We start from the raw sequence: 22,264 nt of genomic DNA on the forward strand, positions 1-22,264 counted from the left end.
TTTTGCGTGAGTCATGATTTTCGTCCTACCTTTCGAGTATTTCATGCTCTTATCTTGGAGATAAAGATTTGAAATTGAGCTGAGAGCCATAGTGTTCATTTTAGATGTTGAATAGATGACAAAGGAAGGTCTTAGAATTAGTGTTTGAGCGTTCTATTTTTCAAATCTGAATGCTGTGTTTGGTAGTCATATTTATGCGAAGCGACGTCATAGCCCCGTCGTAATCTGCTTTGCAGAATGGGTATCTATGAGGATTAAATAAAATATGATTACGAACGGAATCCGGCTCCTATAAGTATTACAGGAGAGCTGGGCGAAGCAAACCGCTCGCTGATTAAAATTCATTTAATTATTTGGCATAGTTTCAGAGCAGTTTTGAGCAAATCATTGCAGGTGTTTCTAAATTACAGTACAGCGAATGTCCCTTGAACTTTTTAAGGTCCAAATCGTCAGAAAACGTTCCAAAATGGCGTCTTCGGTGTACCATCTTAAAGAACACAACCAAAATGAAAGTAATGTATGTTATTATTAAAACGCACAAACCGCTTTGCCTAGATCACAGAGCGAAGACAAAGATGCCTTTGTTAAAGTAGCGGTTTTCACAATGAACTTTTTGATGGGTGGCAAAGTTTTGCCTGAGGTATATAAAAAAAAAGCTAGTAAATGTCCACAATAACAAGAGGCGAAGCCTTCAAGGCTCACGTAAGAAACAGACAAACAGTAACACAAACTCACTACACGAAGCTTCGCAAAGTCTTAATACCAAAAACCCACAGCTACGGCGTGGTACTTTGACCCCAACATCGCTTCTCAAGTTTTGACATGCGAAGCTTCGCCGTAGCTCGCAACGAAGTTGGTTTTTTTTGTAAGAAGAGTGCTTTTCGATTCAAGATGGACGACGAAATCAGACTCAATACCATAGTGAAGAATGCATTTATCGACTTTGGTTGACCCAAAGTACAAGAACTAACCTCCTACCTCAGTACCTGTATTATTTCATACTGCGATGCATTGACATGTCGAATGAAACTCGAAATCCCAGCGCTCACGCCAACTGGTCCCGGCCGTGCTCAGTCAACGAAATAGAACACATACAATTAACTTACGTCATCATCAAGTACGTAAAGTACAATTTGTGACGTAAAGCACTTAGAAAGAAGCACACCACGCGCTGGTCGAGACTACGTGCATGCGCTTTCTGACTAATAAGATTTGAGACGCCAAGACATGAAAAGAAAAAGATAACTCTTGCCTTTCAACTAGTCTCGGCCCGCTCAAAACCGAGACTTTCAGTAATTCCTTCGCGTGACGTCTAACCCTCTTACGCCATAATGTGACGTCTTCAAATGACGAAATGTTAAAGTTTCTACCACAGACATACACACGCACAAACACACACACACACACACACACACACACACACACACGCACAAACGCACAGACAGACAAAGTTACGATCGCATAGGCTACACTTACGTGAGCCAAAAACCGCCTTGTTTGCTTTTCTCAATCAGCAGCTGAGATTCGGCAGAAGGGCAAACACTATCCATGCAATCCTTACAAAAAAGACTGTTGTGCAGGACTGTGCTAAAATCGTTAATTAGACCTGTGCAGTGCTTGATTCGTTTGGTATGACCCGATCCTGACGTCACCAACCACTGCTATGTCTCCCTAATGTAGAAATGTGTATGCATGTGATGCTCTGACTGACAGGCACGCCCACAAGCATACAGTGATGGGCCTGAGGTGGAACTGGAACGGTAACTGGCTACTGACAGCATCGCGTGATCATCTCCTGAAGGTCTTTGATATTCGTAACATGAAGACTGACCTGCAGACATTCAAAGGACACAAGAAGGAAGCTACATGTGAGCTGAACTGTCTGTACTGCTTGTCTTCTGTGCTCTTGTCTCTTTTCTGTCGGTGATGCACTGCTTGTCTTCTGTGCTCTTGTCTCTTTTCTGTCTGTGATGCACTGCTTGTCTTCTGTGCTCTTGTCTCTTTTCTGTCTGTGATGCAGTCTGCTTGTCTTCTGTGATCTTGTCTCTTTTCTGTCTGTGATGCATTGCTTGTCTTATGTGTTCTTATCTCTTTTCTGTCTGTGATATACTGCTTGTCTTCTGTGCTCTTGTCTCTTTTCTGTCTGTGATGCACTGCTTGTCTTCTGTGTTCTTGTCTCTTTTCTGTCTGTGATGCATTGCTTGTCTTCTGTGCTCTTGTCTCTTTTCTGTCTGTGATGCACTGCTTGTCTTCTGTGCTCTTGTCTCTTTTCTGTCTGTGATGCACTGCTTGTCTTCTGTGCTCTTGTCTCTTTTCTGTCTGTGATGCACTCACTCACACTGCGGCAGCGGCTTGTCTTCTGTGCTCTTGTCTCTGTTCTGTCTGTGATGCACTGCTTGTCTTCTGTGCTCTTGTCTCTTTTCTGTCTGTGATACACTGCTTGTCTTCTGTGCTCTTGTCTCTTTTCTGTCTGTGATACACTGCTTGTCTTCTGTGTTCTTGTCTCCTTTCTGTCTGTGATGCACTGCTTGTCTTCTGTGCTCTTGTCTCTTTTCTGTCTGTGATACACTGCTTGTCTTCTGTGATCTTGTCTCTTTTCTGTCTGTGATGCATTGCTTGTCTTATGTGTTCTTATCTCTTTTCTGTCTGTGATATACTGCTTGTCTTCTGTGCTCTTGTCTCTTTTCTGTCTGTGATGCATTGCTTGTCTTCTGTGCTCTTGTCTCTTTTCTGTCTGTGATGCACTGCTTGTCTTCTGTGCTCTTGTCTCTTTTCTGTCTGTGATGCACTCGCTCACACTGTGGCGGCGGCTTGTCTTCTGTGTTCTTGTCTCTGTTCTGTCTGTGATGCACTGCTTGTCTTCTGTGCTCTTGTCTCTTTTCTGTCTGTGATGCACTGCTTGTCTTCTGTGCTCTTGTCTCCTTTCTGTCTGTGATGCACTGCTTGTCTTCTGTGCTCTTGTCTCTTTTCTGTCTGTGATACACTGCTTGTCTTCTGTGCTCTTGTCTCTTTTCTGTCTGTGATGCATTGCTTGTCTTCTGTGTTCTTGTCTCTTTTCTGTCTGTGATACACTGCTTGTCTTCTGTGCTCTTGTCTCTTTTCTGTCTGTGATGCATTGCTTGTCTTCTGTGTTCTTGTCTCTTTTCTGTCTGTGATACACTGCTTGTCTTCTGTGCTCTTGTCTCTTTTCTGTCTGTGATGCATTGCTTGTCTTCTGTGCTCTTGTCTCTTTTCTGTCTGTGATGCATTGCTTGTCTTCTGTGCTCTTGTCTCTTTTCTGTCTGTGATGCACTGCTTGTCTTCTGTGCTCTTGTCTCTTTTCTGTCTGTGATGCATTGCTTGTCTTCTGTGTTCTTGTCTCTTTTCTGTCTGTGATACACTGCTTGTCTTCTGTGCTCTTGTCTCTTTTCTGTCTGTGATGCACTGCTTGTCTTCTGTGCTCTTGTCTTTTTACATTTAGTCAAGTTAACATAGAGGGGGGAATCGAGACGAGGGTCGTGGTGTATGTGTGTCTGTCTGTCTGTGTGTGTGTGTGTGTAGAGCGATTCAGACTAAACTACTGGGCCGATCTTTATGAAATTTGACATGAGAGTTCCTGGGTATGATATCCCCGGACGTTTTTTTCATTTTTTCGATAAATACCTTTGATGACGTCATATCCGGCTTTTTGTAAAAGTTGAGGCGGCACTGTCACACCCTCATTTTTCAATCAAATTGATTGAAATTTTGGCAAAGCAATCTTCGATGAAGCCCGGGGTTTGGTATTGCATTTCAGCTTGGTGGCTTAAAAACTAATGAGTGAGTTTGGTCATTAAAAATCGGAAACTTGTAATTAAAATTATTTTTTTATTAAACGATCCAAAAACAATTTCATCTTATTCTTCGTCATTTTCTGATTCCAAAAACATATACATATGTTATGATTAAAAACAAGCTCTGAAAATTAAAAATATAAAAATTATGATCAAAATTAAATTTCCGAAATCGTTTTAAAAACTATTTCATCTTATTCCTTGTCGGTTCCTGATTCCAAAAACATGTAGATATGATATGTTTGGATTGAAAACACGCTCAGAAAGTTAAAACGAAGAGAGGTACAGAAAAGCGTGCTATCCTTCTCAGCGCAACTACTACCCCGCTCTTCTTGTCAATTTCACTGCCTTTGCCATGAGCGGTGGACTGACGATGCTACGAGTATACGGTCTTGCTGCATTGCATTGCGTTCAGTTTCATTCTGTGAGTTCGACAGCTACTTGACTAAATGTTGTATTTTTGCCTTACGCGACTTGTTTCTGTCTGTGATGCACTGCTTGTCTTCTGTGCTCTTGTCTCTTTTCTGTCTGTGATGCACTGGGGCGGGGATATAGCTCAGTTGGTAGCGCGCTGGATTTGTATTCAGTTGGCCGCTGTCAGCGCGAGTTCGATCCCAGGTTCGGCGGAAATTTATTTCACAGAGTCAACTTTGTGTGCAGACTCTCTTCGGTGTCTGAACCACCCCCCGTGTATACTACATTGGGTGTGCACGTTAAAGATCCCACGATTGACAAAAGGGTCTTTCCTGGCAAAATTGCTTAGGCACATTTAATAATTGTCTACCATACCCGTGTGACTTGGAATAAGGCCGTGAAAGGTAAATATGCGCCGACATGGCTGCAATCTACTGGCCGTATAAAATTTCATCTCACACGGCATCACTGCAGAGCGCCTAGAACTGTACCCACGGAATATGCGCGATATAAGCCTCATTGATTGATTGCTTGTCTTCTGTGCTCTTGTCTCTTTTCTGTCTGTGATGCACTGCTTGTCTTCTGTGCTCTTGTCTCTTTTCTGTCTGTGATGCACTGCTTGTCTTCTGTGCTCTTGTCTCTTTTCTGTCTGTGATGCACTGCTTGTCTTCTGTGCTCTTGTCTCTTTTCTGTCTGTGATGCACTGCTTGTCTTCTGTGCTCTTGTTTCTTTTCTGTCTGTGATGCAAGTGCTTGTCTTCGGTGCTCTTGTCTCTTTTCTGTCTGTGATGCACTGCTTGTCTTCTGTGCTCTTGTTTCTTTTCTGTCTGTGATGCAAGTGCTTGTCTTCGGTGCTCTTGTCTCTTTTCTGTCTGTGATGCACTGCTTGTCTTCTGTGCTCTTGTCTCTTTTCTGTCTGTGATGCACTGCTTGTCTTCTGTGCTCTTGTCACAGAGCTATTGTTATGGAGGGGCCAGTATGACAATGTTGACTGCATGTCTTTGTTGCAGCTATTGCATGGCATCCCATTCACGAGTCGCTGTTTGCCTCAGGTGGATCTGATGGATCCCTGATGTTCTGGATTGTTGGGTGAGTGCTGCAGTGTCTTCTCACACTAATACACATGGCACCATCATAGATTCATACACATCGTCGTTGTCCTAGAATTTTGGCGTAATTCAATTTTTGGCAATTTTGATGTTTTTTTTAGCAATCTTAGTAAATGGTTCTCAATGAGAAATATTCTTTAAAATACGATAGACAATACATGATTTAACCTTCTTTTATCTGTCTATCCATACCAGTGTAACCGAGTGTCGGAACACAACAATCACCTTTCGAGGCGAAGTCTAATCAAACAGGATTGAGAATTTTAGAGCAAATTTCTTAGCCCTATAAAAAAAACTGTTATGGTTACTTAAAGGAAACCAAGAACATACAAGGAGACCGCAGCAGCCAAGACCCTATCACAAACAGAACTCTGCAATTCACAGGTGTCGGCCATAGATAGCTCGCACTATGTAAGGCCAACAACTGCAGAGCCTGGTGTGAAGGTTGATGCAGTAGTCTCCCTGTCACACCAGGTACAAATATAACCACTGGCCTCCAACTGAAAAACTGTATAAAAGGAGTTACGCCAAAATTCCATGACGACGTTGACATTGTGAGTGGCTGTGGTGAGTGCACATTTCACATTGATACACATGGCACCATCATACATATCACATTGATACACATGGCACCATCATACATCTCACATTGATACACATGGCACCATCATACATCTCACATTGATACACATGGCACCATCATACATCTCACATTGATACACATGGCACCATCATACATCTCACATTGATACACATGGCACCATCATCCATCTCACATTGATACACATGGCACCATCATACATCTCACATTGATACACATATGGCACTATCATACATCTCACATTGATGCACATGGCACCATCATATATCTCACATTGATACACATGGCACCATCATACATCTCACATTGATACACATGGCACCATCATACATCTCACATTGATGCACATGGCACCATCATACATCTCGCATTGATACACATGGCACCATCATACATCTCGCATTGATACACATGGCACCATGACTGAGTGGCTGTGGTCTGTGCGCATCTCGCATAAGTCCCAGTTGGCACCATTATGCTTATTTTGAAATAGCTTGTGTTCTTTCACAATGAATATGGGTTCAAGGTTGTTTTTTTTTCTTTTTTTCTTTTTGACTCACCCCAGTAATTGGTGAGTATTAGGATTCATATGTGTCCATCTGTATGGACGGCCAGCCGGCCATGAACAAAAACCTTAACGTTGAGGTTATCTCAGATGTTTTTGAAGCAAGACCTCTGAAACTTTGGATACTTAAAGGGTTTGATGATCTCACAAAGTGATCCCAGTTAGGTTGACCCTCATCAAATTTTGGGGTCACAGCGTTGAGGTTATCTCGGATGTTTTTGAAGCTAGAGCTTTGAATTCTTGCACACTTCTAGGGTTTGCTAATCTCTGATGACCTAAGTTTGATTGAACCTTGTCAAGTTTTGGGGTCACAGGGGGTCATGTTTGATTCATAATAACCTAACATTGACGTTATTTCAGGCGTTTTTAAAGCCAGAGCTTTGAAACTTTGAACACTTAAAGGGTTTGATAATCTGCCAACATGACCCTAGTTTGATTTACCCCCGTCACATTTTGGGGTCAGTGCGGGGTCATGTTCGTAAAAACTTTACGTAGCCTCCAAATTTCACACAATTGTAGGTGTTGATAATCAGCAGACATGACCAAAATTTGGCTTGTTTTTATCATGGCTTGTTTTCATAGGCATAAAGATGTTTGCTGGAGAAGATTTTCAACCCTGAAATACAGTAGACTTCCACTATATCGCGGTCTTTGGGGTCCAAAGATTTAAGATCGTGATATCCGACTTGCGAACCATATCCCAAATTTTGTTTGTTTTGTTTTTGCCCCAAGACACTTTTAACGGAAGCAACTGCATTCTCTTCTGAGTTAAAAAAAACCACACGGTTATTTCCCTTGTCTATCGATCACTAAAAGCCACACAGTGTGTGTTTGTGTGTGTGTGTGTGTGCGTGTGTGTGTATGCGCGCGCACCCGGCATGTGGTTGTGTAACTGTGTGTGTGTTAATGTGTATGTGTTACTGCATGTCTTGCAAGTGTTCAGATATGACACTTCTGTTGGCAACAATGTTCTCAAGAGATTAACTGTAATAAAATGTTTTTCTTTATCATCAGATGACAATTTCTTTTCTTTTTCTCAGACTCACGCATCTTTTTTCGTCGCAAACTTAGTGGATATAAGCCACGCACACACACACACGTACGTGTATAGCGACTCACGGCTGCACGCACACACTAACTGACAATGAACAGAATGCAAGCCATTGTGAATGACCAGCGATTTTATTACACTTAGAAACGTGCACTTTTTATCTAAACACACACACACACACACACACACACACACACACACACACACACACACACACACACACACACCCAAAAAGACACACACACACCCAAAGAGACACATACACGCACACACACACAAAGAGACACACGCACACACACAAAGACACACACACACACTATCACTGTCTCTAACACACACACACACACACACACACACACACACACTTTATCTCACACACACACAGTTGACAGGCGTTGCGTCTTTGGCAGAAAGCATGTAGATGTCTTCTTTGCTTGTTCGCTTTTCCTGCCACCTGCTTATGGTTATGAACAGAATATCTTAAAAAACAGGGTCTTGAAAATGTCTTAAGACCGGGAGTCTTCTTTGGAGTAAGGGGGTTTAGGGAGGGGCAGGGGTAACAAAGGCGAGTCGTGTGTAAGCATTTGCTTTTCTTGTTTCATGGGGCATAGTCGCCTATTGTGATTGCAGATCCTGTTTGCTTACAACCAGTGTGAGGCCTGAATCTGAAGTTGGACTTTCTATCGCAATCTATTCCCAGAGCTCTACACATTTTTGTAGTCATTCCAGTAAAACGTTTCCCTGCCTGTCTAACGAGTGACTGAGATGCGTAACAAGTTTTGTGTGTGTTGCTTTTAAATCAGCTGAGCATCTGCATGCCTACAAGAATTTCTTTTAATTTCAAGACGTAGGCAGGTTTAACCTTTGTCAGAGTATGGCTATATTCCTATGACTGTGTTGCAGATGTGACCGTGAGGTAGGAGGCATGGAGGAGGCACACGAAGGTATGGTGTGGAGTCTGGACTGGCATCCCCTCGGTCACATCCTGGTCTCCGGCTCCAACGATCACACCACGTTAGTTCACTGTTGGCTCTAGTCATCCTCTGTGTGTGTGTGTCTAAGCAGGTGTAGTGACCAGGGATAGAAATTGTACACCTGTCTGTGTGTAGACGTTGAAATCAGGTCTGGAATACACCAAACTTGCTTCCCAGTATGCTGAACCTACCATGGCAGCCAAAATTGTGTTTATTCCTAAACTTTCGACAGTTCGCATTTGGTGCATCGCTTGAAAAGCATGCTAAGTGCACTTCAGAAGGACAGGCAGTAAGTTCTAAGCAGTAATATTGATGTATGATTATTTCCGGAATTCGTCTATTCTTAAACTGGGAGGCAAGGGAGGCAACTAATTTCTTGTGTTATGTGAACTTTATTTTTTAGTAATATTTCTAGTATCTGTTGGTAAAGTTGATTTTAATCACAGATAACCTTCTGAGATAAAATGAACACATTGAAAAAGAAAAAATATATTGAAAAAAGTGTATTATGAACATGCTCAATTATTATGCTGTGTTTGCTGGATTTTACCCAAATACTCCAAAATCACTCAAGCCTGAGTGATGCACCAGCTTTCACTTTAACTGTTGCTTGCAGTTGGACATATCAATTCTGTTGGTCACCTTTACTCATTTAGTTAGCAGAAAAAGCTGGCTGTTTTTGTATCGAAAATTTTAATAATAAATTTTCATTTGATTAATATACTTACCCGAATCACATATATAGCATTGACGCAGTCAGAGATGCTAAGGTCTGAAAATCGCTACCCGTCTAACAATTAAAGGGAAGCAACCCCACAACAAAAAATGTAAGAGGAAGCGTAGCCATGGACGCTTGCCATGGGGGTTACCTCCCATTGGTGTGTACCACGTCACTACCGCTTCCCGAGCACGTGGCAGAACTCATACGACTTATAGAATACTTAGAAACTATAATGCGGGGAAGGTGGGAGGGAATTAACTATGTGATTCGGGTAAGTATAAATTTATTATTAAAATTTTCTATTAAATTACATATTCTTACTCCGAATCACATATATAGCAGATAGCTTCAACAAGGCGATGGGAACATATAATATACTCTGAAGAGGACTTTCCCGCTTCTGCTTGCCGCAGGCCGGGCGTAGGAAGGGGAATGTCCTGTCTAGTCCTGACGACATTTCTCAAAAATGATGAAACATCGTCTGCCTTCAAAGAAGCTGTTCGTACAACATCATAACATCCTCCTGAACTGAGGACTGCTAAAGTCGATGCCCGAGATCTAGAATAGTGCACTCTAGCAGGTGCTGGAGGAAGGGCTGACTGCCCCCCCCCCCCCCCCTTGTTTGTAACCACTCATGGATTTGCCTAATGATGGTAAAAAAAACACCCAGATAAGGTCAGCTTAGATAAAAATCCTTATCACCTCAAGTCTGGTTGAGACCTGAGTGAAACTGACCTTAAGCTTCGTGAGTTACGTCTTCCGGACAACCAGAAAAAGCGTCAACCTCACTGACTCTGTCTTGCTCCTGACTGGCAGAGAGAGTGAAACCTCTTGCAATCAGCTAACCAGGAAGACAGTCCTAACTCTAAAAAGAGAGCTGGGAAAGTTCCGAAAACAACGAAACTGTCTTTAAAGGCAAACGAATAGTAAAAAACGGACAAAAACCTGTGCGTCTCACTTTCGGATCGAACAAAGAGAGTTCCGACTGACCGAGAGTACCACCCTCCGGGGAGTAAAGCGCTGAAAGGTTAGAGCTTGAGTAAGCCACAGCACCGTAGTCTCCAAGAGGTAGACGTTAATTGTTCGTAATGAACCAGCGGCAAGAAGCCTTCTCCCTTGTTTACTGACGAGAGGCATGACAAAATGTCGAAACGAATTCTGGCATTTTCTAGACTCCTCACATAGACAGGGTTCGTACAGAGTCCTTGAACCCTGGAAAACTCCTTGAAAATTGGAAAACCTTTTCCAGGCCTTGAAAAGTGCTTGAAAATAGAGTTTTGTTAAATAGTCATTGAAAAGTACTTGATTTTTCCAAATTGTTGCCTATACATTTCGTCAGCAGCTTGTCTAATTTACAAAAAACAAGTCGCGTAAGGCGAAAATACAACATTTAGTCAAGTAGCTGTCGAACTCCCAGAATGAAACTGAACGCAATGCAACGCAGCAAGACCGTATACTCGTAGAATCGTCAGTCCACCGCTCACGGCATAGGCAGTGAAATTGACAAGAAGAGCGGGGTAGTAGTTGCGCTGGGAAGGATAGCACGCATTTCTGTACCTCTCTTCGTTTTAACTTTCTGAGCGTGTTTTTAATCCAAACATATCATATCTATATGTTTTTGGAATCAGGAACCGACAAGGAATATGATGAAAGTGTTTTTAAATTGATTTCGACAATTTAATTTTGATAATAATTTTTATATATTTAATTTTCAGAGCTTGTTGTTAATCCAAATATAACATATTTATATGTTTTTGGAATCAGCAAATGATGGAAAATAAGATGAACGTAAATTTGGATCGTTTTATAAACATTTTTTTTTTTTTACAATTTTCAGATTTTTAATGACCAAAGTCATTAATTAATTTTTAAGCCACCACGCTGAAATGCAATACCGAAGTCCGGGCTTCGTCGAACATTACTTGACCAAAATTTCAACCAATTTGGTTGAAAAATGAGGGCATGACAGTGCCGCCTCAACTTTCACGAAAAGCCGGATATGACGTCATCAAAGACATTTATCAAAAAAATGAAAAAAACGTCTGAGGATATCATACCCAGGAACTCTCATGTCAAATTTCATAAAGATCGCTCTACACGCACGCACGCACACACACACACACACATACACCACGACCCTCGTCTCGATTCCCCCCTCGATGTTAAAACATTTAGTCATAACTTGACTAAATGTAAAAAGGAAACCCCCTTTTTTTTCGTCAAATACAGTACACACATTTTGGGAGAATAAAAGATCGAGTGAAAACGAAAGCAGACGAACTAACTATTACTAGTCACCCGTAGTTGGCAAGGAAAACAACTACGGAATGACTAATAGTTTGCAGACTTGAAAAACTGAAGGTAAGCTTGGTGCTTTGGTAGCTCAGTTGGTAGAGCACTGGACTTGTGATTGGAAGGTCGCAGGATCGAATTCGGGCCGGGACGGACACGGGTCAACTTTATGTGCAGACCCAGAGACGGAAGCCATGTCCCACCCCCGTGTCATCACAATGGCACGTAAAAGACCTTGGTCATTCTGCCATAAGTGCAGGTGGCTGAATACACCTAAACACGCAGACACCTGGGTAGCACGACTCCGTTGCTGCTAGCTTTCCACTGGGAGGAAGCGACCCGAATTTCCCAGCGATGGGACAATAAAGTAATGAAAATGAAAATGAAAAATTAATTTGGGGAAAATCATGTCCTTGAAAAGCATTTTTTGGTCCTGGAAATGTCCTTGAAAACTCATTGAATTGTATCAGCTCTGCCCTGCAGGAACCCTGCATAGAAGAGTCAAAGGAAATGTCTTAAAACCGAAAACAAAGGAAATAACTTCCAGTTTTGGCGAATATGCGACCTCTCCTCAAAGATGAACTGAGATTCGCTAATCAGCAAACCCCCGCTCCCAAAATTGCTGCCAAGCGTGGTGACCGCGCTAAAAGGAGCAAAACTTAAAACCGCAGTTCTCTTAAGGGCGCCGCGAAAGAGGGCGCCCTGAAAGCAGTACACAACCGGCTGGTTAAGTGCGTATCGAAAAACGCTGCACTAGGTGTTCCCAGCGGTCACCCATCCTAGGACTAACCGAGCTCGAATTTGTTTAACTTTCGTGATTGGACAAGACCAATGCCCTGAGTAATCCAGTTAGGGTCCAACCACTGACTTGTCATGTGTTGTACCAGCTCTGAATTGGATCAGTCTTGAGAGGGTGAATCCCAAAGCGGCTTAAGCGCTAGCGGGAAAGGTCTGAACGTAATTTCACTAGCAAGAAGCTATTAATGCAATCGACCTAGGATGGAAGCAAGCGTCCTAGTGGGCGCTTGCTGTAGTGCCGATCATGGAACGATCAGTGCTGAAGGTTGTCCACTCAGAACTGAGTAAGACGAACTCTCCAGGTGACCGTAAGAACATCGTGCTAACGTATGTGAAACCTTGGGATGGTGTGAGGCCCGAAGGGCCTAGGAGATGGACGTCAGCTCGAGAGAGGCGTGACCAATCTCCTCACGATAAACGAGAGTGACTCCTGAGTACATGATACCCCAGTCCTGCTCGGTGAGGAAAAGATCATGAACGAGCACAAGCGTTCCTGAAGTTCCTTAAACTCTAAGAAACGCTCACCTCCCTATGAACCGAGGCTGTGAAACACAGCCTGTTCCAATTCGGTTAGCCAAAGTAGGCTACTGTTGGTGCATGACCTGCTTCGAGTGCCTACCCAAGCATGACCGAGATTGTGACGCAGTACTGTTATCCTGCGTTAGAGTCCGAGTCTAACAAAGACAAGGACTCATTGTACTCATGGGTTGTGACAGAAAAACGCCTATGAATGAACATGGCTTGATCTTGAAAGTCGTTACTCTTCGAGTATGTTTGACAAGGCTGCCGTAACCGGCAGTCCTGTTGCCCTTAGACTGACTTTAATTACTTCTTGTCGAGACGGAAGAAGTTAAAGGAAAGTCTGAACAAATTCCTTGTGAGGACATAAAGAAGGAGTGCACCCAGTGGCCGACAGCTGTTGTGAATGACCTTCTTGCTTCTTGGATTAGGGAATGTGTTTATCTGCGTTCTAACCAAAGTAGAATGCTTATCAGATTCATAGCACTCCTGTGTAGCGGCAGGAAACGACAAATAATGGGATGAAAAATTGTCCCAAAAACGTTGTTTTCTGTTAAAGAGAAACGGTCGGAGGAACTGGAAACCAGAACCACCCGACGGAATAATCCTCTACCACTTCCTGCCTCGTCGGTGAAGATGGTTGGAGGTAGCTGCTTGCCACAACGGTGTTGTCGGCATAACCGGAAATCGGAAACCCAACTGGCCGCACATTATTCCCTACCAGTCCATGCGTAAGCAGAGGGAGCTAGTACAAGGAAGCAGCGACCTCCGGTTGTGTGTCAGCAACTGAAAGTGCAGGAATCACAGTGGCCGAAGCCTGGTGTGACTGGTGACGCATGAACAAAATGTATTTTTTACAAGTAAAATGACTATTTTTAAGAATACTCACCTCAATTTAACCATAAGGAGTTACCCTACTTATGAGTATCAGACTGAGTAGCACCTTGCAACCAATAAATGGTCAAGGTTGCTAACTCTTGGCTACTTCGCCAGTGCGCCATTTGTGGGAGTAGTCTCGCCTACCGGTAGTGACCCTCCACGCATGCGCACCATACTCCCTCAGTTCAATTCGAGCTGTTAAGTCAATTGCGGGGAGGGTCTGTGGTTAAATTGAGGTGAGTATTCTTAGAAATAGTCATTTTACTTGTAAAAAATACATATTTCTTTCGAATACATCACCTCAATTTAACTATAAGGAGAATAGATAAAAGGACGGGGGGTGACTTACCCTGTCACTCTATTGACTCCTAATCCGACTCAGTTGTTTGACAAACAAACAAACCAGCATCCGCTCCAGATGTGACTGGAAGAAAAGGCAGATATAAGCGGACTGAGTAGCAAGAATCACTGAGTCGGATGAGTGACCAGCTGTGCGGCTGAAATTGCGCCTACTCGACTGAGAGTGGGGCGTTCCTGGGAGAGATCTCTCAGGTAGAATTTCCCAAAAGTAGAACTTGATTTCCACCCCACTGCTTGGATGATCTCGCTGACCGCTATGTTCCTGTCAAAGGCCAGGCTTGCCGCGATGGCTCTGACGTCATGAGCCTTAGGACGTGAGGGCCCTGGTAGTGGAATGCTAGCATCCCTGTAAGCTGATCTGATGACTGTGCGCAGCCATGAAGAGATGGTTTGAGGGGAAGTCCGAGGTCGAGATTCAGCAAATGACAGGAAAAGCTGCTGGGAGGAGTCTCGTAGAGCTCTGGTCCTCTCCAGGTAGATAGACAAGGCTCTCACAGGGTCATGGAGATGATCAGGAGAGCTCTGATTGACTGGAAGTGGCTTGATAACAATCGACTGGTTGCCTGTCGTAGGTAGCCTATTCTTAGCTACAAATCCTGCTTCAGTTAGCAGTAGGACTGACCCATCATTCCTGAATTGAAGGTGATTTGCATCCGCTGCCAAGGCGTGTATCTATCTCACTAACTCTAGCTGCCGAAGCCAGTGCTGTCAAGAAGCACGTCTTGAGAGTAAGGGAACGCAGGGTTGCTACCTGTAAGGGTTCGAAAGAATCTAGCCATCTTAAGACTAGCCCAATATCCCAAGATGGGAACAAGACTCTGGTTCTAGGTCTAGATCTCTCGAAATTGGCTAGTAGGTCCGATAGATCTTTGTCTCTGCCTACTTCAAATCCCCCGTGATGCCTGTAAGTGTCAGAGATCATTGATCTGTAGCCTTTTATGGTTATAGGTGCCAGATTCCTTTCCTCAAACAGCCAAAGGAAGAAATCAGCGAGATGGTGAGGTAAGAGGCAGAGTGGGTCCAGTGATCTTCTATCACACCAATTGGAGAAGACTTTCCATTTTCCTTCATACACCTTTAAGGTGGAGGGCCTTCATGCCGTAGCAATTCTCTCCAAGATGGGTTCACTGAATCTTCTGCTGCGGAGAGTGGTCCTGATAGAGTCCAAGCGTGAAGCTTGAGGCACGCTGGGTCCCGGTGATATATCCCGGACCTTGGTTGCCTGAGAAGATCCGGTCTCTCCGGCAGCTTTATGGGGGGTGCTGTTGCCAGGTCCAGGAGAAGGGATATCCACGATCTGTTCCAGTTGAGGGGAGCGATCAGGATGATTTGGCACGTTGTTTCTGCGATTTTCTGCAGTACCTTTGGTAGCAGGACCGAGGGGGGAAAGGCGTAGGCATACATGTTCGTCCAGTCCAGACTGAGGGCATCTACGGCTATAGCTAGAGGATCCGGTACCGGTGAGACAAAAGTCTGTACCTTGTGGTTCCACCGTGTGGCAAACAGGTCTACAGACCGTGTGATCTCCGTGAAGACGTGCGGGTGGAGCGACCACTCCGTGTGGATCACTTGACCTTTTCTGGAGAGCGTGTCCGCCAGTACGTTTAGCCTCCCGGGGATGTGTCTCACTGTCAGGTCTATGTGGCAATCTCTGCACCAGAGTTACAAAGTATCTCCCTGACAAGATTGGTGAGTTCTCAGGAGTGGGTTCCACCCTGGTTGCGAATGTATGCCACCACTGTCGAGTTGTCTCAGACTCAGACCCAGACTCAGAACTTTATTACAAAAGGATAAAGGTTTTAGGCAAAGCCTATTCTTCCAACCTGTCCTTTATACAACACATAAAGACAGACGGACATAAAAAATAAAACTTCAATTAGATAAGATACAGAATTACATTGTATGGATTGCAACACAATGTGCATTTGAGGAATTATATAAGAACTCAAAAATTACAAAATTACATTGACATAGTTAAACCTTTCATTTTGAGAATTAAGTTGCTCAAATCAGCTACACATCCGTTAACACTAGTACAAAATGTTCAACAAAATAACAATCGAACAAGACATTTCATTCACGAATGATGTGTGAACGTGACTGTCTCTTAAACATTTTCACTGAAGTTGCATTTCTTATCTGTTGGGGGAAGGAGTTCCAGAGAAAAGCTCCCGAGAAGGCTAAGCTCGATTTGTAGAGGTCTATGCGAGGTATAGGAGGGATGATTTTTTGGGACCCATATCTTTTTGTGGCATGTTTGAAATGTGATTGCAAATATTTATCTGATAAGACGAGAACCGGCGAGCCCCTGAGGAGCGCTGTCCAGTGGAGGAGGGCTTTCCATACCGCTCGGAGTTCTAGGAGATTGATGTGAGCCAAGGCCTCCTGTCTCGACCAGATACCGTGAGTCTCCTGGAAATCTGGGAGAAGATGGGCCCCCCAGCCCTCTATGCTCGCATCGCAACATAGCGAGAGCAAAGGCGACAGCCTTTTGAGCGGTACTCCTAGCTCCAGCCATGATTTGTTCGTCCAAACTTCGAGCGCCTGTGCCAGGTTGCTCGAGATGGGAATCAGTACATCCAGGTCCTCTGAGCTCTGCGTCCAGGCATCTGTGAGAGCATACTGGATGGGTCTGAGAAAGATCCTGCTCAATTCCAGGAGGTCTGAGGCCACGTTGAGCAGGCCTATGAGGCTGAGGAAGCTCCTTGCCGACATGTTTTCCAAACTCAACGTGGAGTTGACGATGTTGATGATCTTGTCCACCCGTTTGGGGGGCAGGGAAACCCTGTTCTCTGCTGTCCTGAACAGCATACCCAGGTGGGTGAAGGTTTGGGAAGGCTCTAGGTCTGATTTTTCCAAGTTGATCATCCAACCCAGTTTCTGCAGCAGCAAGATCAGAGACTGTAGATCCTGTCTGAGGATGGCTGGGGACTGATGTCTTTGAAGTATGTCGTCCAGGTAGTTTTAAGTGACTGCCTGTGCTTGGTGGCGGTGGATGGCAATCACCTCGTCCATAAGACGTGTGAAGGCCCAAGGGCTGAGGTTGAGACCGAAAGGTAGTGCTCTGAAAGAGAAGACATGGCCGTTTATGGCAAAGCGAAGGTATTTTCTGGACGCTTTGTGTATTGGTACGTGAAGGTACGCGTCGGACAAGTCTAGGCTGACCCCATAATCGTTTGGTCTCACCGCGTTGCGAACCGTTTTAGTAGTCTCCATCTTGAAGTGTGGAGCGTTGATGAATTTGTTCAGAGAGCTGAGGTCGATAACTGGTCTCCATTGTCCGTTGGGTTTCAGAACGACAAACAGGGTTGAGTAAAAGGCTGGAGAACTTACCTTGTTTACTAGGAAAACAGCTTTCTTCAGTACCAGTGATTGTACCTCGTTGAGGAGGGCCTTTGCTTTCTCTGGATTGTTGGAGACTTTGGTAAAGACGGGGCATGTGGTCAGGGGGGGTGAGAGGTGAACGATATTCTGAGGCCTTCTGTCACCGTTTCAATTACCCATGTGTCGGTTGACAGGGACTGCCAAACTGGGGCAAAAAGTTGAAGTCTTGCCCCTAGTGCGATGGGTGTATGGGGAGAAGGCTGAGGGGGAAGGGGAGGAGCGCCGGGGGGAGAGTCATGGTCTACAAGCGCCAAACTTGGAGGAGGCCCCTCCTCTAGTTCGACCCCCACGCTGCGGTGGCTGCCGCTGTCCTCCTCTCTGTGAGCGTTGAAAGCCCTGCTTCCCACGCCTTCTCGTGTAGAAATCTCTGTTTCCCGTTGCCCGGCGGTCTTTACGAAAGGGCTGTCTCTGTGTAGACTGCTTGGCTGTTGTTGCTTCTTTGGTGAGTGCCTCCTTCATCTTCGCCACTTGTCCTCCAAAGAGAAGCGAGTTGCCGATCGGGCCGGCTCGTAGGGCAAACTTGGTGGCCCGGGTTGCCTTCAGGCGCTCCATAAGCGTGTCTCTCTCGATGAGTTGCATATCACCAATCAGCTGGAGCAGTCCCGCCAGTAAGTTGAGTGATGAATTGTTCAACCCAAAGGTGAGGCGGTTGACAGCAACTGTGTCCGTCAGAGGGCTGTTCCTTAAAAGCGTTCCAAGTGCGTTGGAAGCTAGTTCATTGAACGAGGCAGCTTGAACAAGTTGACGCAGGATCCTTGTGAAGTGCTCCCAAGTTCTCTTAGGTAAGACCTGATCCTTAGGTTGCCGTTGTACCCCAAAGAATTCCAATTCTCTCTCCGTTTCTGGATTTGTACCCGAGAAAGGGGCATCCGGAGTCTCATACCAGGTCTTCTTGTATTCCACCTCTGTCACGACGGCTGGTAGCACCGCTTCCGGCTTGTGGGCTGGTCCCGAGAGATGGTCATTAATTTTCTCCAAGATGAGTGCTGCTTGGTTCGACAGAGGGAAGGAGCTGGTTTTTTCTTCCTGTTCGGTGAGAAGGGAAGGCTTAATGGCAGAATTCTTCTTTGCGACCTGTGGGGCAAAGGCCTCTTCAGAAAGGATGCGAAGAATCTCAGCCTTGCACCCCTGCATCAGCCCATCGGTGGTTTTGGTGGGTTCCGGCTCCGATGTCCAGGTGTTTATGATAGAAGTTGGGGACCTCTCTCTCCAATCGGAGAGGGTTGACCTACGAGAAGGTGAGTCGCCTCTCCTGGAATTCCGTATGGGTGAAAAGGAGCGGCTGTGAGAACGACGGAAGTCAAAAGAAGTCCGTTCGTTGTACCAGGAACGTCGCGTATCTGGAGATCTGGAACGTTGACGTTCTGACCTGAGACGCCGGCTTGCTTCCCTAGATAGCCTGTAATAGTCCTCGTGAGTCTCCTCAGCACGTTGATTTTGGGCGTGGGAGTGTCGGCGATCATCGCGTGAAAGGCGACTGTCTGCCCTGGAGCGACGCCCGCTATCCCTGGAGGGACCTTGCTCTCCTCTGTGTCGGCTCTGTTCCTGCGAGCGTCCTGTCTCCCTTGAATGACATGAGCTGACCCGAGGTCTCTGACTGGCTGAGGGAGAACGAGACGAACGGCGACTGCGAGGAGAGTGGCGCCATTCCGTAGACCGTGGACTGCGGGAACGTCGGTCTCTGGAGGACGGGCTGTCGCATCTACGCTCGCGTGAAGGAGGCCTGGTAATTGTGGCAGCTGGAACAGTTGTCCGGCGTGGTAGGACCGCTGAGCTTGTCCAATGATGCGTGGCAGTCAAGGACTTGTCAGCTCTCTTGCGATATCCCGAGAGTCGTGAAGAAGCAGAATTAGGGGACAGTACTTCCGACGGGGTGTTTCTCGTGTCCTTAACACTATTGTGACTAGCACTGCCACGGTGTTTACGTCCTGCCTGCCCAAGCTTGCCACCAAGAAACTTCCCAAAAATCAGTAACTGTAAAGAAATCTGTCTAGCAAGCTTGAATTAAGTCCAATCACCACCAAATTTTGTGTACTAATTCAAAAATGGATGCCCAGTTCAGTCGTGCTATTTATAAGTTTGTCACGCGATTTGTTTTAGCAAAGGGGGATGAAAGGGGGATGAAAGGGGGATAATTCGTGTTTTTTAACGTTTTTTTGTGTGTTTTATTTTCTACTGCTTTTTTTAAAAGTTTTTTTTTAACAGAAAGTATCATAAATAATGTTATAACCAAACAAGGTGTAAAACCTATGAATTAGCTAAAATATTGTTAACATTGTACACAGAAATAAGGAGACAGTACAAAGAAAAAAACAAGCAAATCACGCATTCACTCACAGCATCCTGACTCAAATGAAACAAAACTGTAGATCTAACACTCACCAAATGATGTCTAGGTAATCCATATTGAATATAAGTCACATTTTCACAACAAAGTACCAACTGTACACCTATGAACAATTCCAAAAGGATTTGAAGGCTCCAGCCATCCATTGTTATCAGTGCTGCCACGCCCCCATAGCTCCTGCACGATTCCGAGATACATGTTCGTCTAGCAGTATCACCGCCAACCACGTGTAGTTTGCCGACTCGTACTAGCAACAACGGGACTGTTTCTTCCTCACTTTCACTGCTTGTATCGCTTTCGTGAGGCGAAAACGATACGTCCGAATCATGCTCTACGGGATCCTCTAGGTCCAACATCCGGAGAATCTCCTCCCGAGACAAGGCTCGCCTTTGATTCATTTTTTTTCCTCAAAAACGCACACAAATCAGGCGGATTTGCAAATGGCAGAAGGGGACGCCAAGTGTATCAAGGGAAACAACTCAATTTATTTGCAAGTTTCAAAAACCGGGAAGCAATCACGAGTCGTGTACCCTCTATGGCTGGTACTGAAAAATGCGCGTCCCGTCCATGGGCGTGTCAGCGCTGGTACTGATTTATCAGTGTCCCGTCGCGAAAGTGTTAAGAGGCCTTAAGGAGAGTAGATCTTTCCATGCTTCCAGAGGCCAGGACTGGCAGAGATCACATGGTGCTGAGCTGGGACACCCTCACACCAAGTGGGCTTCTTGCATTTGACACAGATGCGAGACATCTTTAACAGACTAAGTGACGTTATAATGTCTGTCTTGACAATGCTATAGCTCTATGAGGTTAGGCAATATCCATATATACTTGTTATATGACAGGTAAGAAAACATATTCAGTGGGACAACCTGAATAAAGTCAAGTCCAAGGCTATTGGAAAGAGTTTGAAGGTGTGGCAGAGCCAAAAAAGGTACCCAGTAACCTTACCTTCTATACCTGTTATGCCCGCAAAGGCACAAACAACCACAAACAAACACAAAAAAATATATATATATACAGCCTGTTCCAAAAGAAACGCAACCAACCTGTTTCCAAAATCAAAGTGCAAAATTTATTTCGCAAATAATATTTCATGAAGTTACATATTTCATTTTTGGTACATTTTCAAATCACAACATGTGGAACAAAACAGGTTTAACAATAAAAGTGGAAAACAATGACAATTGAAGCACAATTTATGTCCCTTTTCTGATGCAGCTGTCTTTTCTGCGTTTAATAACGGATGTGTCCTCCACCAGCGTTTCTTTTGCAAATAATATTTCATGAAGTTACATATTTCATTTTTGGTACATTTCCAAATCACATGTGGAACAAAACAGGTTTAACAATAAAAGTGGAAAACAATGACAATTGAAGCACAATTAATGTCCCTTTTCTGACGCAGCTCTTTCATTTTTAGACAAACGAGGCATTCTGCCGTCAGTCCAGCTGAAGAAGTCACTGCTATTTTCTACTGTATTGCCAGCTCAGTTGAAACTTGAGTTGTCCCTATGTCGTCACGTATGTAACTTCATGAAATATTATTTGCAAAATGAATTTTGCACTTTGATTTTGCAAACAGGTTGGTTGCGTTTCTTTTGGAACAGGCTGTATATATATATATATTTTTATTTATTTATTTATTTTTTTAAGGCAATAAGCAAAGTTGCATCTCAGTGCCAGTGGAGGCACCTGCTATGGCCGCCATTTTGTTGAACACGTGCCGCCATTTTGAATCCACAAGGCACGTGTTACGTTCGTACGTCCGTGAGTTGGTTAACAGCAGAGGCTGGCTGTACTTTCCGTTCTGTACAACAGCGGTTTGATATATAAACTTCTTCTGTAAAGAACAGCCCTTCTCTACTGACAGAGAATTATTCTTGCTAAGAATAAAGTAGAGACAACATATGAATTCCGTAAGGTCTGTGTAACTTTTATTGGATGAAAACGTCCGAGTTTGGTACCCGCGTGACAGAGGAAAACTTCCCTCTGTTGTGCGTCCAATTGGTCAACTGTGTGATAATTTATATGGAATAGGAAAAGAATACCCACAGTTTGAAGTCTTGAAGAAGACAAACCAAAATATACCGTTAGTAAAAACAATCCACGGTAGTTCGTCAGTATACGTCTGTACTCGTTGTAGCGAGAATTTGAACTGAGGGAGTATGGTGCGCATGTGTGGAGGGTCACTACCGGTAGGGGAGACTACTCCCACAAATGGCGCACTGGCGAAGTAGCCAAGAGTTAGCAACCTTGACCATTTATTGGTTGCAAGGTGCTACTCAGTCTGATACTCATAAGTAGGGTAACTCCTTATGATTAAATTGAGGTGATGTATTCGAAAGAAATATGGCTTTGAGTCAGACACGGAGACCGACGGGCAAAGCCGTAGTTGTAGTTGCCTGTGGCAGAAGGGTGATCAGGATAACCGGAAGACGG

At 44.5% G+C, this 22,264-nt stretch overlaps 1 protein-coding gene across 3 annotated transcripts in view; it reads left to right on the top strand.

Moving 5' to 3' along the window:
• LOC138979015 (pre-mRNA 3' end processing protein WDR33-like) overlaps positions 1-22,264 on the top strand; it is a 137,723-nt gene that overhangs the window by 85,638 nt on the left and 29,821 nt on the right. For all 3 annotated transcript variants that reach the window (XM_070351829.1, XM_070351830.1, XM_070351831.1), the window contains 3 exons: positions 1,714-1,868; positions 5,236-5,314; positions 8,455-8,565. In XM_070351829.1, the coding sequence (XP_070207930.1) occupies positions 1,714-1,868; positions 5,236-5,314; positions 8,455-8,565 (345 nt within the window). The remainder of the gene's footprint in view (positions 1-1,713; positions 1,869-5,235; positions 5,315-8,454; positions 8,566-22,264) is intronic.

Source organism: Littorina saxatilis, linkage group LG10 (genome assembly GCF_037325665.1).
Source record: "Littorina saxatilis isolate snail1 linkage group LG10, US_GU_Lsax_2.0, whole genome shotgun sequence".
Taxonomy (NCBI): domain Eukaryota; kingdom Metazoa; phylum Mollusca; class Gastropoda; order Littorinimorpha; family Littorinidae; genus Littorina; species Littorina saxatilis.